This window comes from Alligator sinensis, unplaced genomic scaffold (genome assembly GCF_000455745.1).
Source record: "Alligator sinensis unplaced genomic scaffold, ASM45574v1 scaffold583_1, whole genome shotgun sequence".
Classification (NCBI taxonomy): domain Eukaryota; kingdom Metazoa; phylum Chordata; order Crocodylia; family Alligatoridae; genus Alligator; species Alligator sinensis.
The window spans coordinates 425,376-443,048 of record NW_005841983.1 but is presented as its reverse complement, the minus strand read 5'-3'; the positions used below and the strand labels follow the sequence as shown (position 1 = coordinate 443,048).

The 17,673-nt window shown below is 42.4% G+C and overlaps 1 protein-coding gene across 2 annotated transcripts in view; it reads right to left on the bottom strand.

The window, feature by feature from the left end:
- SH3KBP1 (SH3 domain containing kinase binding protein 1) overlaps positions 1-17,673 on the bottom strand; it is a 343,403-nt gene that overhangs the window by 111,167 nt on the left and 214,563 nt on the right. For both annotated transcript variants that reach the window (XM_025201103.1, XM_025201104.1), the window contains one exon: positions 1,582-1,657. In XM_025201103.1, coding sequence (XP_025056888.1) covers positions 1,582-1,657 — 76 coding nt within the window. The remainder of the gene's footprint in view (positions 1-1,581; positions 1,658-17,673) is intronic.

Below are 17,673 nucleotides of genomic sequence, written 5' to 3'. Positions count from 1 at the left end.
GGGAGGAGAAGAGAGGTAAACTTCTTACATTTCCTCAGAATAAACAGTCTTCAGTTGAATGCTTATCCTGCCCTTCCCTTCATAAATAGCTCTACATCCTTTTTCTGCAACATCTCCCCATTCTCCTTCCACTCTGTGTGTACTTTAATTGAGAGCTAAAGTTTTGGGGAAAATATTAACTGCCCATATTTATCTGAAGGGTACGAACATCAAGAGTAGAAAAGAATTGTGCTGATATAAAACACAGGAAAATGTAATCGAAAATTAGGATTAATTTCTTAGTACAGCTTTAGACCTGAATCCAAAAGAAAAACAACACAATGGAAATCCCATATATTGGTTCATTTTAAACTGGAAAATAATTGGATAGTGAACCTGGACATAATATTTTATTATATACAGAACAAGTAAGAGTAATCCTACACTGGCAGGGAGATGGACAAGATGACCTGGTAGCTCTTTTTCAGCTCAAATTTCTATGACTAAATTCCCCAATCCATTCTATACTGCAGATATCTTTTCAGCAGTGTCAATTTCTATTGCTATCAAGGGAGCTTTACACATGGAAGAAGTAGAAAATATGTAATAGGGATCTTGAGGTATGGATGAGAGAACAGAATTTTGACTTAAAAATTCAAAGCATTATACAGTGACTATTTTTTTCACTAATACAGTCCTTTTGTTTTTTCACTTAGTTCACTCTACCTTGTGGAAGGTCCCTAAACACATTTGATTTTAATAAACTTTGCATAAAACACTTTTATATAAATATTAACACTAAAAGATGAGTGCTGTATGTGCAAGGTATTTTGCATGTTACCTAACTGTATCACACTAAGGACAAAGCAGGTATCTTCCTTAGAGTGGTGCTCATGGTTTAGGCACCACAGGCCAGATGAATTGTGTGGGTCCAAGCCACAGGCCAGACTGGGTCCCTACACTGCCCCTGTCCAGCCTCCACATGCTAAGATTAGGCCCTGAGCCAGTGTCCGTGCCTGATCTAGCATGAAGGGCCGTAGAACATGAACATCTGTGGGGAGTGAGAGAACAGATGTGAGCCACGGGTTGAGCACCCTTGTTCTATGATTAGTGCTTTTACCATTTTAAACAACAAGGTTCACAGTCACTGAGATGCTCCAGTTGAATGCTTTATTTCCTACATGATTCCATGCAGGGTAGAGTTTGTTTCAGCTAAGGAAACAAACAAAAATAGGGAGAAGCGTTATTATTAGGGAGATATATACATATAACACACATGCAACCTGTAGTCTGAAGCTGGATCACGTTCAAATCTAATTAATTCAGAAGTGTTCTTACAATTGGGGTGGGTGAAATAATTTTGATTTTTGGTGGCAGAGTCCTGGAGGTTAAAATTATCAGGGCAAACAATTCTGAAGCCTCTGTGAAACAAAGCATTTTGAGTTGGCAGTGTTTAGACAAGCTCTGTTCTGAATATGTTTGCAGCCCTTCTTTTCTGGATGTAAAGAAAACTGCTTGTACCAAAACCCAAGAAAATGTTTAACACTTCCCAACAAGCTTACCAATACTTAGTGCAAAGGAGGAAAAAATAGTAAGGCTTACCCTTTGTTCTGTTGTCTGCTTCTATTTTCGTTGGCTCCTGAGTTGCTGCAGCTGGAGGTAATTTCTTCCCAACAGTCTGAAATAAATAAATTACTACTCTTTAACACCTGTATTTTCCCATTTAAAAGTTTAGTGAGTTTATGGAAATCATGAAGAATACAAAAACAAAATAGAAAAAAGTATGTTAAAGATGCATGGTATCTGTGGAATAAAAAGAACATTTGAGATGTAGTAGTAGCATTGGACTGGTGTTGAAGCTATGATGGTCCAGGGAAGGATTTTTATTTCATATCTTTTATTGGACCAAATTAGTAGTTGGGAGAGATGTTAGACAAAGTTTTGGGCACAAAGGGCCATTCCCCATAGCTGAGAAAGAAGCAGACACTGCTTGAGCTATAAAAGAGTGCAAAAGCATTACTATCCCTCCTACTCACCCCTTTGGCATTTCTTTTCAGTTTGTGATCATTGTTTCCTATGTTTAAAGAACTCTTTCTCTTCCATGTTATTGTGTGAAAGACTCACAAAACTGTCACTAATGCTATCTAGTGGAAAAAAGCCAAGATGCAGAAAAAACAGGGGAACCCCCCCCCTCTAATTTTCTTCAGCAATAGTAGCATTAGATGTAACAAGTCACAACAGTATGTAAGACATTTCAGACAGATGTGTGATTTTCTAAAAGTATCCTTTAAAACTGTTTCTCCTTTCTTGTTTATATTTGAAGTAGAAAGATTATCTAGTCCACAAAGCTGTATTGCAATAATCCTCATCAGTATCAGACAGGAAAGAGGTATGCCTAAATTAGTGGCCCTCAACTTTTTTAGAATTAAGGCACTCTTCGGTAGGCTTGAGGTACCCCTTAACAGACTCAAAGTAATTCTCAGTAGGCTCAAGGCACCCCAAAACAATTCCAGCTCTTAGCTTTCACCTGTTTTTGACTCCAGAAAAATAATAGAGCGATTCTTCTGTTGCAAAGAACTCAGAGCAACTACAACACGTCAGAATGTTTTTGACACTATGGATTCTTATTTAAAATCTCTGGGTTCACATTTGCACATCCAACAGTGCTAACATTGTGTGGGACCCTTGAAAAGATCTCAAGGCATACTATGGCGCTATGGCCCAAGTCCCTGGCCCAAGTGCACGATGCCTCTATTAACCAGAAACAAGCAAATACTATTTATGAATGCCCACTTTTTAATTTTGAAAATATATTATTTGTCATAGGAATGGTCCAACCAGGGAAAGCTGCATCTGCGATGACCAGTTATTTACTTGTTTTGCCAAAGCACCTAACAAGTTCCAGCTATGAGCCAGCATTTCGTGATGCCAGAATAAAGAATTCTCCCACCCCAAAGACCTTAATATCCAAATATAAGCTAAGAGATAACAGATGGGATAGAGACAGGGAAATACAAGGAAAATACAGCAGACTGTTATCCAGCAGCCTAAACATTTTAGACTTTTTGTAGGATTACAGAAAATAAGTGAATTTCAAGGAAGGATTTGAAGAAGGATAATGAAGAGCTTTATGGATATTTAGAGTTCTCTTCATGCATGAAGGTCAGTATGAGAGAATGCATAAAGGTACTTATTTGAAAATTTAACAATCAGGCAATGCAGGCTAGCATCTGTAACTGATAGGAGGTGAAAGCTGACATTTTGATAACAAAGGATAGTAGGGTGGAAACAAACCATGAAGGTCTTAAAAGTGCAGAAAGCTTATACTGGATGAAAGAGAGAAGGCTGAGCCAGTGGTACCATGAAGAGGGAGGGGTGTAATGGTGAAAGTGGCCAGCTAGAAAAGTGAGTTTTCCAGCAGCATTCAGCAAGGATAGGAGCAGGGCATGACCACAATGGTTAGGATAAGGAGAGAAAAGACATCACAGTAGTTGAGAGATGACACCATGATAACCTGAATGGAAGTTTTAGCTTTGTGAATGGACAAGAAAGGCCAAATCTTAGAGATGTTAGACAGAACAGGAATAAGCAAGTTTTAAACATCTGTATTTGAGAAGCTAAACAAAGATCTCAGTGGCAAGACATCAGTGTTGTCCGTAGGAGAAAAGGAGATGGTGGAATCCTGGGAGGCAGAAGATTCAGAGCTGTTTGTTTCATTGTTTTTTTTACTCTGAGATATAGGAAGACTTCCATGAAGAGGGGCCAGAGAGGCAAGCTAAGACTTTAGTTTGGATAGAAAGAGATGAGACAAGGACAGACAGAAGAATAGAGAGGCAGAGCTGTGATCTGAATTTATGCTTGTGGATTAGATTACCCACAGTGAATGCACAGAGAAGGAAGAGATGGAGACAAAGCCCTGTGGACCCCCTACAAAACACTGTAGGGAGAATATGGAGGACCCTCTCAAACATGGGCTGGAAAAGTAATTACAAAGGTAGTATGAGAACCATGGAAAGAATCAGAGAAGTTGAGGGGAGATAAGAAGACTATCTGGCAGTGACAAAGGTGGCTGAACAGTCAAAATAAGAAGGGACTGCTGATTCTGAGCTTTAGCTCACAAGGGAAAGAAAGATCATTAGAGACTTTTGCAGAAGTAGTTTTAATGGAGCAAAAAACTGGAGAGGATATAAGATAGACTTGAAGCAGCCACACAGATAGTTCATTCAATAAGAAAAATGTAAAAGGAAGGAGAGAGATGGGGCAGTAGCTGGAAAGAGATGAGAGATAAAGGGTAATTATGCATCTCATCAAACATTTGTCTTTGTATCAAAAACTCATTTATGGCTCTGCATCATAAGATAATTTAGGGCAATATTGGAACATATGCTCTAAATAGTCACCAGGCACTGCAAACACAAATACGAACTACTTGGTCCTAATGCCAACATGAGTGTCTTGCAAAGAGATTTCTGGGTGTGGGAGGGTGCAATAAGGTCACTGTTAAAAAATTAGGGAGAGAAAATACATTGGAATCTGCATTCTTTTTTCTCACCAGTGAGTCACTGACTATGTGATCATATCAAATGTCAGAAAAAAACTGAATTAGAAACAACAAAACTAATGAAGAAAACAAGGTGAAATGAGTGCATACCAATGGAAAGGTTATTCTGCAAAAATAAACCCACCACCAACCACAACTTGCAATCTTATTCAAGACTGCCTATTTTCAAGTGGCCTATTTTCCAGGTGATGATACAAAATGATATAAACATAGGGCATGAGATATTCAATCACTAATTCTTATCTAGGCAAGTGGCTACATCAGAATGGAAGTTACCAGTTCCTTCCTTGGGCAGAAGACAGAAAGGACAGCCAGGGCCCAAACACTATAGCTCCTTACCAGAAGGAAGAAGGCAAGCAGGAAGAAGACAGCCCTTGAGTTACTTGCTCCTTGTTTAGGACAAGAGGTAGGTCGCAGAGAACACAAGGGCACAAGATCACACATTTTTACAGGACAACTGAACAGATGTGGAGTCAGGCATGAGCACCTCTTAAGAAAATAAGCAGGACCTGCAAGGGCTTTACTGAGATTGGAGAAGCAGCATAAAACAGAGTGGTGGAAAAGAGATATTAAGAAGTCAGGGTGAATTTCTGATTTTAACTCGGAACTCATTTATTTGAGGGAGTTCCCAGAATTCAATATTCTAGGGAAGTTAGGGGAGACAGTCCATCCATTACCTGGGCCTGGAAAGAGCGCCCAGAATTCACTAGGGTAGGACTGAACAGAATCTAGAATGTATACACACAGGGCCAGTGCAGAATTGATTTGTTCAGAGGGGAGACAACAACTCATTAATCAATGCGTCAGACTGCATTAATGCTTTTGAAGGGCAAGGGAATTAACTAACTTGTGATGGGAAAGGCCAAGTGTGATTTAACAGACTGATAAGAAGTGAAGATGTAATGATACGCATTATGCATTTCTGGCTTTTGGTAGACATGCCCTAATCAACAGTCTTTAGTCTTCCAGTGAAAAGATACTTGATTTTTAAATGTTAGAAGGCCTGTATATACTGATACCTCTATGCTTATAAAACATTTGTGTTTCATTTTCCATGCTGAATACTGTGATACTCAACAGTATCCTTAACATGTTAGTTCTGAAACCTAATATACCTAATATAATGGTGAATTATTAAAAAAAAACCCACAAGCTGATTTTTCCGTACTGTAAGAGACACAGGAACAGTGCCTCTCTTCCAAAAGTACAACCATTTGATAGGCTTTTCATGGAACAAGAGAGTCCCAGGACAGCTTTCACAGCTACTAATCTTAGCAAGTAAAAAGGAAGAAAATAGTCTAAGACACAGATAAATCTCCCTTCCCAGCTATTTTGAGTCAGAGGGCCTGCTGCTGGCTTTGACCCACTCTAGGTCCCTTCCTAGGGAAGGTCAGTAGATCAAGTACCATGAGTTAAGTACCAGGTAACAAAAACCAAGACAAACCAACATTCTAATCCTACTGATTCTGGATACAGCTTTTAATATAAGATTTTATTTCCAGAGACTAGAACAGTAAATGGCACTTTTGGTCCAGGTATATTTTCCCTTTCTCAGCTGTTATGGACCAGTATATCTTATGACATGCTTCAGAAAATGTGGTGCTCAGGTTAAGTGTAGGAGCAAAGACAGAAACTTCAAACTACCTGCCAAAAACCAGATATAATTCCCCATCCTATCCCATTTATTTCATACTGTACTGTAGAGAAAAGCTCTTCATACATACATCCTTGAAGCCCATCTGGACACTTGGATCTACACAGAAAAATGCTGACAGTTAGTCAGTATGAATACAAAGTTCCAGCTCTTATTATATTTCTCTCCTAACTTCATCCCTAACCTAGGTACCAGCACATGTAAGATAAATAGCTGCAGAGCATGAAGCAAACTTTACGGTAAACTTATTTTCACTACGGCTGGGAAGTTGGTAGATAGTAATAACCTCATTATACAGATTATGGAGACTGAGGGAAAAAATTTGTTAGGCAACTTGCCCAGGATTACACAGGAAATATATGGTGTAAATGGCAACTAAACCCAAATTTCATGACTCCAAGCCCTGGCTACCTCCCATCACAAAATCCAGAAGCATTTTGAGTTTGTTATTCCTGTGAGGTAACTACATTTGGATTATCTAGCTGTCAGACATACATCTTCCTGATATCATAGCTTCAGGCAAGTGAATCTTAAAGATGAAAGAGGAAAGGGACTTTTCCTAAACACAAAGAGCTGAGGAATATAAGAATAATGGCCGAACTTTGCTGTGCAGATATTAAGAGGCATGACATGGATTTAACAGCAACCTGCAGGTCCTAATGCTTGGCTTCATGAAGCTAATGAATGGCATACTTAGCATAACAGGCAGTGCTTAACCAAAGGGGTTTTGCTGGGTCTTTGAAGTTAGATGCATTGCTTAGCCTTATCAGTGCAGCCCACACTTCCTGAGTTACTGAACGAAGAAAGGATTGCAAACACTGCAGAAATGGCATCTGAAATTTGTTGGAAAAGGCACTAAATAATCCATAAATGCTCCTTTTCCTTTTATGTACATATTTTGGAATAACTCAAGACCCATAAGAGAAAGAACAGCACAAGACAAAGTCAAGCCATGATGTGAGCTTCCATCACATACCTCTGCTACTGTAGCTGTGACCTGCAACATTTGCAGAGAAGAGCCACGCACATGATCAGAGGTCAGGAAAACAGATCTTATGATGAGAGGCTGAGAGCCATGGGACTCTTCAGCCTGGAAAAACGCAGGCTCAGGGGCGATCTGGTGGCCACCTGTAAGTTTATCAGGGGTGTTCACCAGGATCTGGGGGAACTTCTGTTCACCAGAGCACCCCAAGGGATGACAAGATCGAATGGTCACAAACCCCACCACAACCGATTCAGGTTGGACATAAGGAAGAACTTCTTCACTGTCCGAGCCCCCAAGGTTTGGAATAGACTGCCGCTGGAGGTGGTTCAAGCACCCACTTTGAACGCCTTCAAGACACATTTGGATGTCTATCTTGCTGGGATCCTATGATCCCTGCTGACTTCCTGCCCCTGGGGCAGGGGGCTGGACTCGATGATCCTTCGGGGTCCCTTCCAGCCCAAATGTCTATGAAATCTATGAATTACTGCCCCAACCCAGCAGTACTCTAGCACTGCGCTTGCTGCTACTCGCTCTCATGTTGAATTTATATAAAGACACTGAAGATGTTCTGTTTCATCCTTACTCAGACAGTGGGGACTGCAACAAGGGGCTGAGGAATGGTAGAATAGCAACATAATCCTACAGAGCTCTTGAAAGTACAGAAGATTCCACTGACTGCATCTGGGGGAAAGAAACATAGCAATTCTTTGGCTATAATATTCTTTTCCCCCTTTTCCAGCTACTTGTTCACATGTGATGACAGAGGGAGGACAGTGGCACCAATCTGTCATCCAAATTTGGGAGCCTAGAGGTGTGCTGCCTGCCTGGAGTCCAGGACATAACAGAGAAACCACCAAAGCTCATCCAACTTTTAGAGCACTACCCATTCCTTCTTGTCCATGTAGGCACAAATTATACTGCCAGGAATGACACTGAGTGTATCAGACGTGATTCTAAGGCTTTTGGCAGTAGGTGCTGTCATCAATTCTTTCCAGGGAAGGCAAGGGTCAAAGCAGACATCACTGTATCCTGGAAGTGAATGTGTGGCTGAGATGGTGATGCTGATGTAAAGGCTTCAGCTTCTTCAACAACAGACAGATGTTCTTGGGAAGAGGATTGTGATGAAGAGATGGGATCCACCAAAATGAAAAATGTGACCGATGCATGTATACAAATGCAAGAAGCACAGGGAATAAACAAGATAAGCTAGAAGCTGGAGCCTGTGAGAAGAACAATGAGCTAACTGGCATCACAAAGACCTAGTGGGCCAACTCTTATGACTGGAATGTCAACATCATGGGTTCAGAAGGACAGGGTTGGGAGAAAAGGTAGTGTTGCCTCCTATATCAAATACACAAACGCTTGTCCCCTGGTTCGGGAGGAGGAAGACAGCAAAGCAGAATGAATCTAGGTAAAGATGAAAGGTGAAAGATGCAGCACTGGATATAATGGTGGGGATTTATTATAGGCCACCAAATCAGGAAGAGGAGGTAGATGAGGCACTCTTCAAGCAGGAAACAAATCCATGCAAAAGCTATAGGATGGTACTGATGGAAGATTTCAATTTTCCAGATATCTGCTGGAGGAACAATGCAACCAATAGAAAATATCAAGCCAGTTCCTAACTTTTGTGGAAGACAACTTTCTGTTCCAGAAAGCAGAGGATACAACTAGGGGATCATTTATCTTGGATCTTGTCCTGACCAACAGGAAAGAACTGGTGGAAGATATGAAGGTGATGGGTAACTTGGGAGGAAGTGATCAGAATATGGTAGAATTACAGATCCTGAGACAGGGAAAGCACGAGTTCAGCAAAATCAGGATGCCAGATTTTAAAAAGGTGGGTTTCATCTGACTCGAGTTAATAGGCATGGTTTCATGGGAGGACAGACTGAAGGATAAAAGTTCCCAGGAAAGCTGGGAGCTTTCCCTGGCACAGTATTGGAAGCCCAACAAAAAACTGTCCTGACTTGGTGAAAACACAAGAAGAATGGCAAGACACCAATGTGGCTACAAAAAAGGCTTCTGAAATGCCTCAAATGCAAAAGGAAAGCATACAGGCAATGGAAAAATGGACTAGTTACCAAGGACGTGTACCAGGAAACAGCAAGAACATGCAGGGACAAAATCAGGAAGGCAAATATAAAGACTGAGCTGCATCTAGAGAATAAAATTAAGGACAAGAAAAGATTCTACAAGTATGTTGGCCAGAAAAGAAGGACCAAGGAAGCTGTGGGTCCTCTGTTAATAAGCCAGGGGAAACTCTTAACAGAAGAGGCAAAGAAGGAGGACCTATTCAACACCTACACTGCCTCAGTCTTCACAAAAAAGTTAAGCTGCAGTCAAACACTTAATAAGGATTATCTGGATAAGGAAGGATGCAAGATAAGGAAGGAGATAACAAAAAAAAGATGGTCAGAAAGCTTTGTTGGGTTTGAATGAATCAGAACAGCGGGGCTGAATGAACTTCATCCCATGGTACTAGAAGAACTTCCAGAGGAGATCTTGGAGCCCTTGCAAATGACCTTCATGAAGTTGTGGGAGATGGGCCAGATACCAGAGGATTAGAAAAGGGCCAACATATGGCCCCCTCTTTAAAAAAGGAGGACCCAAGGAATTACAGACTGGTTAGCCTCACCTCGGTACCTGGGAAGTAACTGGAGTATATCCCAAGGAAGACCATTCTGGATTTCAGCAAGGCTTTTGACAAGGTCCCACACAACCTTCTCACATAAATTGGAGAAATGTGAGCTGGATAAAACTACAAGGTGGATAAATAACTGTCTCAATAGCTGCAAGCAAAGGGTAGTTATGAATGGGTCCAAGCCAGAATGGCAGAAGGTTTCAAGTGGAGTCTCACATGGGGTTTGTTCTGGGTCCACTGCTGTTAGATGTTTTTATTAACAATTTGAATGCCGGCATACAAAGTAGGGCTGTGTGAAGTTCCAGTCGCTGATTTAATTCAGAGGAGCTTCGGCCCGATTCAGTGGCCAAATCTCCGAATCCAAATCGAATCAGAAGACCCATTAATCTCTCCAAATTGAATCGGAAGCCTCCAATTCGATTGGAAGAGATTCAATGATTCCGTAAAGTACTTCCAGTCCACTTCCGGGTCTGCTGCTGAGCATGTGAGAGACCCCTCCACATTCCCGTGTTACACTCTATCCGCCCCACCATCTCAGCATCCACGAGCCACACCTGGTACTTCGAGGTATGTAGAAACAACATATAAAACTGGGTCTATGGCCGAATCGCTGATTCTCCAAATCAGAATCAAATCTTCAGATTCAGATTCGTCCAAATCAAATCAGGACAGTGATCCAGAATCAGCTAATTAAATCGCTGTCCCCCAAATATGGCCGCATCTGAATCCAAATCAAATACTGCCTGCTTTGCACACCCTTAATACAAAGCTTCTTGAGCAAGTTTGCAGACAACATGAAACTGGGAGGGACTGTGAACGCACTGGAGGAGCGCAAGTCAGAAGAATCCTGACAGACTGAAAAGTTGGTTTAGAGCGAACAGGATGAAGCTCAGTGCAGATAAATGCAAGGTGCTACAACTTGGGAGGAATAATCAAAAACACAAATAGAAAATGGGTGACACCTGGCTGGATGGTAGCACTACGGAAAAGGATTTGGGAGTCCTGGTAGATCACAGACTCAAAAGGAGTCTGCAGTGTGATGCAACCACACAAAAGGCAAATGTGTCTTTGGGATGCATCTATAAAAGTATTAGCGGCAAGACACAAGAGCTGATAGTGCCTCTCTATTTGGCACTGCTTAGGCCTCATCTGGAGTATTGTGTGCAGTTCTGGACTCCACATGTTAAGAAGACATGATCAAGAACTTGGAAGGCAGGTTATATGAGGAGAGGCTGAAGGAACTAGGCATGTTCAGCTTGCCAAAAAGGCGCTTAAGAGGGAACGTGATGGCAGTCTTCAATTACCTGAAAAGCTAGGAGGAAAGCACCTCTGTTCTCTTGCTGCAGAGATAAGGATGCAGACCAATGTCTTGAAGTCGCAGCAAAGTAATTTTAGATTGATTATCCAAAAACTTCTTTGCTGCAAGAGTAGTGAGGCAGTAGAATAGACTGCCTAGGGAAGTTGTGGACTCTCCAAGCCTCCTTCAGGGGTATTGAGTGCTGGCTGGTCCCCGGAGACTGGGGACTCTGACTGGTCCTGCTTGGACCAAAGCCAGAGGTTCCTGGCTAGAGGGTCTTGCCCTTCCATTCAGGGTCAGACCGATCACCGGATTTAGGGATCTCTCAAGCATATACTGACAACATTTCACAGAAGCAGAGCACTGGCTGCCATGGTTCCCCTGCTTTACCTGTGGCAGATTAGGGTGTCAGGTCTGTATTGTGTCAGGGTTGATGGCAGTCGTATGCAAAGTTTGATGATAATGATGGGTGATCATTTGTGAACGAGTAAGTTTGTCTTCCAACGATCTTAATAGTGAGTCTGCAGGTGGCTCCATAGCCCAATTCTAGATCCACATGTCTTGTCGCAGTGAGGACAGGTATTTCCAGGATGGATGGGCACTGTGTTGCTACCCTGGATTTTCTGATATTCTTTTCGCCTGCTCCTCTTTTCCTCTTCTGCCTGTTGATGAGCTGTTTCAAAGTGTTGAGGTCTCTCCCAAAGAGCCTTCCTCCATTTTTGTTGGTCCTGAGCAAGGGTCTCCCAAGTGTTGATGTCAATGTTACACCCCTTCATGGTTGCCTTCAGGGTGTCTTTGAAGAACTTTTTTCACCCTCCGCTATGTCCCTGAACTTCTTCCAGCTGTGAGAAAAAGATTCTCTTTGGAAGGTGGGAGTCAGGCATGCAAACAACATGACCTGTCCAGTGAAGTTGGTTTTGGATGATCATGGTCTCAATGCTGTTGGAGTTTGCTTCGGCGAAGACCCTGATGTTTCTGTATCTATCCTCCCAGCTAATCTGAAGGATCTTCCAAAAGCACTGTTGGTGGTACTTTACCAAGCTCTTGAGATGTCTTCTGTATATGGTTCAAGTGTCCGAGCAATACAGCAAAGCTGGAATGACAATAGCTCGATAAATCAAGAGCTTAGTTTCAACAAGGATGTCATGATTTAAGAAAACTCTCTTACTCAGACTTCCAAAGGCTAAGCTCGCACATTTTAACTGGTGTATTTCCAAGCAGATGTCTGCCTTTGATGAAAGATGGCTTCCAAGATAGGTGAACTGATCCACATTCTCCAGCAATTCTCCATTGATTTGAATGGGGGGGAGGGCACACACGACATTGTTTCTCCATTTGGAGCAGGCTGGTAAAGGACTTGTACTTTCCTGATGTTTAGAGTTAGGCCAATACTCTCGTAGACTTCCGAGCATACATTAAGAATGGTTTGGAGGTCCATTTCAGATTGAGCAACAACAGCATTGTCGTCTGCATCCTGGAGCTCCTTTATGGATGTTGTTGTGGTCTTCATTTCAGACTTGAGTCTGTTGAGATTGAAGAGTCTTCCATCCATCTTATACACAATTTCAATTTCAGGTGGGAGCTTTCTTTTGAACATTTCTGTATGCAAAGTTTAGATTATGGTTTGTATAGGATGGTTTGGATAGCAATGATCCCAGGCAGGGGGTTGAACTAGATGACCTCTGGAAATCCCTTCCAGCCTACTTCTCTATGATACTATGATTTTTTTTTATTCTTTAGGCAAAAATCCCAGACCATTATTAGAATAAGATGTTGGGGGTGTTCTCTTTTATGTTTCTAATATACAAATTATTCAGTCCTCCTCAATTGCAAATAGAAACAGTTACCTCATTCTGCCCGGCACTGAATGAAGAAGAACATAGCCAAGCTTTCTGTCAGTTATGCACAAACATGATATTTGGGGTAGAGAATGTAAATATTTTATCTACTAAAACATACAAAGATATTGCTGAGTTTTTTAACTCTCAAACTGGAACTATTCAATATTTAAAAAAAACAAAAGCCCTCCAGAAGTCAAGAACTCCTACTCTGTCGAGACATTTAAATCTGAGACGTAACTAGGGTCAGAGTTATTCCCATGGACCTGAAATTCAAATTACATAGAGTACCTCCTGTGACACCACTATTGAGGACAGCTTTCAGAGGGTTTCCAGATCCTGCATAAGCTGTATCTACAACCTGCTCAGCTTTTCACAGTCTCATCTACAGACTACATCCCGGTTTTATCATGGTGAAAACATCACTTTAGAAGAGAGGTGTAGCAAGCAAACTGAGCACCCAGGATGGACAGGAGGGCTCCCAGAGTGGGGAGGGAGCACTATGCTGCTTGTCCCATTCATCCCCCACCCCCCCAGATACATTATATAGTGCAGCAGTGTGCTGCCAGCTCCTGTGGCAGTGCAGGACTTCCCCTATCCACCCAAAGGCTCTTAGGATGGAGGGGATGGGGTCCCCCTGCCAGAATCATCCATGGAAAGTCTCTGTAGTGGTGGGGGAAGACCTGTACTGTCCCTGCCTGGAAATCCACCAAGCAGTGTACCTGGTGGGTGAGGGGCAAGTGGAGTGGTACTGCCCTGCCCCCAGATACACTGCTTGGTGTAGTGGCAGGCAAAGGCAGCACAGGGCTTCCCCTACCACCACAAAGGCTCCTGGGGTGGAGGGGGGTGCCACCAGATTCCCACACTGGGAGTCTTTGTTGAGGCCACAGTTGTTGGGATGCTCAGCACCGCACCGAGCAGTGTCTCTAAGGGGAAAGGGAGCACCATTCTGCTTGCCCCATTCACCCTGTCCCACATCCTTGGCCCTATGGCCTGGCTCAGGCAGTGCATGGCTTCCCCTGCTGATGCAAAGACTTCCACTTGGGGGGTGGGGGGCGGTTCTGGTGACCCCTCCTTTATCTCAACACCATAAATATGACTGAAGCTTAGCTCTGAAAAAGAAGTGATAAGTTAGTAGCCAACACTTGGATTCCAAATTCTCTGAACTGCATTTGTTGTTGCTGACACCAGCAAACAACCAGGGTAACTGTCTCCAGGAAGGGAAAACGGAATAAGAAGCCAGTCTTCACCAATTGCTTAATTAGAGCTAGACTGTCATAGGTCTGGGCTGCACAGCCAAGCATGAGCCTCCCTATTCTCCTCCTATACTTGACTGTGAATACAGCTGGAGAGAGCAGGTGTTACTTGATTGATAATAACCCTGGCAAGCAAAAAAGTAGGAACAGGCCTGGCTTTCCTCTGACCCCCAATGTCCTTGCTAGACATTATAGCTAGCTGAGCATACAAGGCAGGAATTACAGGAAGAGAAAGTTACTACAAAACTGGCTGAAGAATTTTTCCTTTAAGGGAGGAGTTGTGACTCTGAGTTTCAATTTGTTTCCTAATCAGCATCTGGGTCAACAAAACTATCCTAACCCATACTTAAGACAGGCTGGAGGAAGGCTGTGTTTGTTCCACCCTTTATTTGTGTGGCGCAACACATGGTGTCAGAGAACGTACAAGTGGCTGCAAGAGGCATGGCTATTAAAAAATAAATAAGTCTGATTTTATATGAATGATACATGCACATCCCTGCAGCAGGATCAACAATGACACTTACTCTTAGCTCTTTTATTTGGAATTTTCCTCGCAAACCAGAATGAAAAAAAAATTTTTAGAAGTGCACATCACCACCTCTACATATGCAGTCAAACCTGATTATCTACTATTGCAGAATATGCAAATGATTGTTTTTACATCATAAACATATGCTAATAGACTGCACCTCATTTTCTTGCAGAATTGCTATCTATACTTGAATCAAATTAGGAGTTGAATAAACATACAACCTACATACAAGTTATGAATTACTGTTACTTTGCTTCATACAGCATGCCTGTGCCTGTTTTCAGGTGGCTTGATTCGTAAATAGAATGTCGATACCTTGATTCCTGGGGAAATGAAGTGAATAAACTCCAAAATAAGAAAAGTGTCTTAGAAATTAAATCTTGGTCCTGCAGAAGAAAATGGCAAACTTTTATTGATTTCACCAAAAAATTGTTAATGTTTGAAAGCTACTCAACTTTTGGGGGGGGTTGGGCAAGGGCAATCTTATCTGTGTGCAAATTCCTCCAAAATTAATAGATTTTGGCGAGGCAGATTAATTTGTCTCAAGACAAATTGGCACCTAGGAGATGCAACAGTCCATCTGCTCACAAACACAACTGCCAGTTTCACCATGGTAGTTTGATGTTTGTTTGATTAAATCTAGCATTATTTTATCAGGGAGGGCTGGATTAGATGATTCTTGCAGTCCCTTATAGATATTGTTGGAAGTAACACTTCAAATACTCTGTGGTTAAATACAGATAATCAGGGGCATCAGGGGGAGGTTAAATTGGATCCAAATGGCTGCCTGATACCAGGTAAGTCAGGATGCGGAGCTAGTGGGGGGTTGGAGGTTCCGCAGGCGGGAGGGGATGGGGAATCCACTGGGGGGTGGGGGGAGGTGTGACCCATGAGGAGCCGGGGCAAGTACAACCTGCAGGTGGGGTGAGCAGGGCTGGTACAACCCACAGGTGGGGCAGCAGACTCAAGCCATGGCAGGGGGCAGGCAAGACCCACAGGTGAGGTGGGTCCTCCCCAGTCAAACTACCCCCTCATCCCCTCCTATCTGCCCCCCACTTGGACTTACTTGCTTGGCTTTGGCAGCAGGAAATGATGATAAAAGCAGCTGCACCTGGAGTGGCTTGTGGGATGGGGGTTGTGAGGGCTCGCTGATTGGTGTGGGGGGGAGAATAGCTCAGCATGGGGTGGGTGCTGGGCTGGGGCAGCCCCAGGGCTGGGGCCAGTGGCTGGGCAGGGAAAGTGTACTGAAGTTTCATACACCAGTGTGACCTAAATCAAATAAGTTTGATACTACAAAGGTCCAGGTTTATTGTAAACCGGGTTCTGCAATATTCAGACCGATTTGTGTGCGTGGAACTTCTGTACAGTTTCAGGTTTAGACTGATTACCGGTCACTGAGACTGGGCATGTATGTGTATCTGTAAGGTCGACACTGGGACAAGCTAAGTTTACATCAGGCAGCCATTTTGAACCCAATTTAACCTCCCCAAATGTCTGTACTTAGCCTATGTGCATATCTCCCACACAAGTTTCTTTTGGAACCACATTAAAAATAAGGATGGGAAAATATGCGGGAAGTAAAACAAGCCTAAGCAAGAACTGCTATCTCATTTTATCCATCTGACTATCATTATCATAGCATTATTGCACTTATCCCCACAACACCCTTGTGATACATGGAACTCTTATTCTCTCTTTTATGGATGGTATGCTGAGATGACTGTAAGAAGCCATGGAAAAAACTGGGGGAGAAATTAAGTTCCTACATTCTAAGTTCCTTCATTCTATTTCAACTGATATATTTAAAATGAGTACAAATTAAAAAAAAAATCTTGTTTACCAAAGGCTGCCAGCGCTCAGTACAGAATAAGTGTACTAAAGAATTGATATAATTGATAATGTGCTGCTTCTCATATTGATCAATATTGTCTTATTGTTTCCCTGTACTTCTCGGCTTGGTACTTTTTGAGGCTGGGATACCGATCTTGTTCCAAATTTGTACAGTACAGTACATGACTAGGGCTCCAAGACTTATTACTATTATTGGAATATATGTAAGAAAACAAGTAAACAAACAAACAAACAAACAAATAAATAGTACCTTCCTTCGTCAGAGTTTACAATCCATGTTAAAATCAGACACTGCATTATACATGGGTTTTAGTTCAATTCAGTACATCCAATTGGCATGCTATGGATAATAAATGTTGCCAAAGTTAAAATAAAGAACAATATTTATATTTGCCACACATTCTCTCCCCCATCACTCGGTATTATTTTTTACTTCTACACTGGTAGCAGGTATCAATTGCAAGAAGTTTTATTTCCTACTTTACCCCAGTCACAGTTCGTGTTGGATCCTTGGTTTTAAAAGAAGTCTCTTATATAAGTCAGATAACTAGAGGAGGTGAATGAAACTGAGGTCACTGCCTCCCCTTCCCTCCCTGTGCAGGGCAGGCAGCGGTGCAAGCTGCAGGGACCTGGACTGGCTTCATATTCCTTTCCCCAACTCCCCGTTCATTCCCCCCATCCCCCGTTCGTTCCTTCAGCTCTCCGTTTGCTCTCCCAGCCCCCCACACTCACCGGCAGTAGCAGAGAAGGAAAAGGAGGCTGGAGAGAGCAGGGGAATGTCTCCAGCTCATTTCCAGGGGCTTGTCTCCAGCCCTCTGCTCGGTCTCCTGCTTGTCTCCAGCCTCCAGATCATTCCCCTGCTTTAAACTCCAACTTGAACACAAAATTCCACAACAAGAAATCATCCACAGCCTGTATTGTATTAACCATAGTTATAACAATGATTGTGAATTCTTATCCCATTGGCACACACCTCCTGAGCATATGTAAAAGTGACCCTAGTGTCCCTCAAGGTGTCAACTGTCTTAATCTTCTCAATTGATTTGATTAACCCATTTTTACCCTTCCCCTTCTCT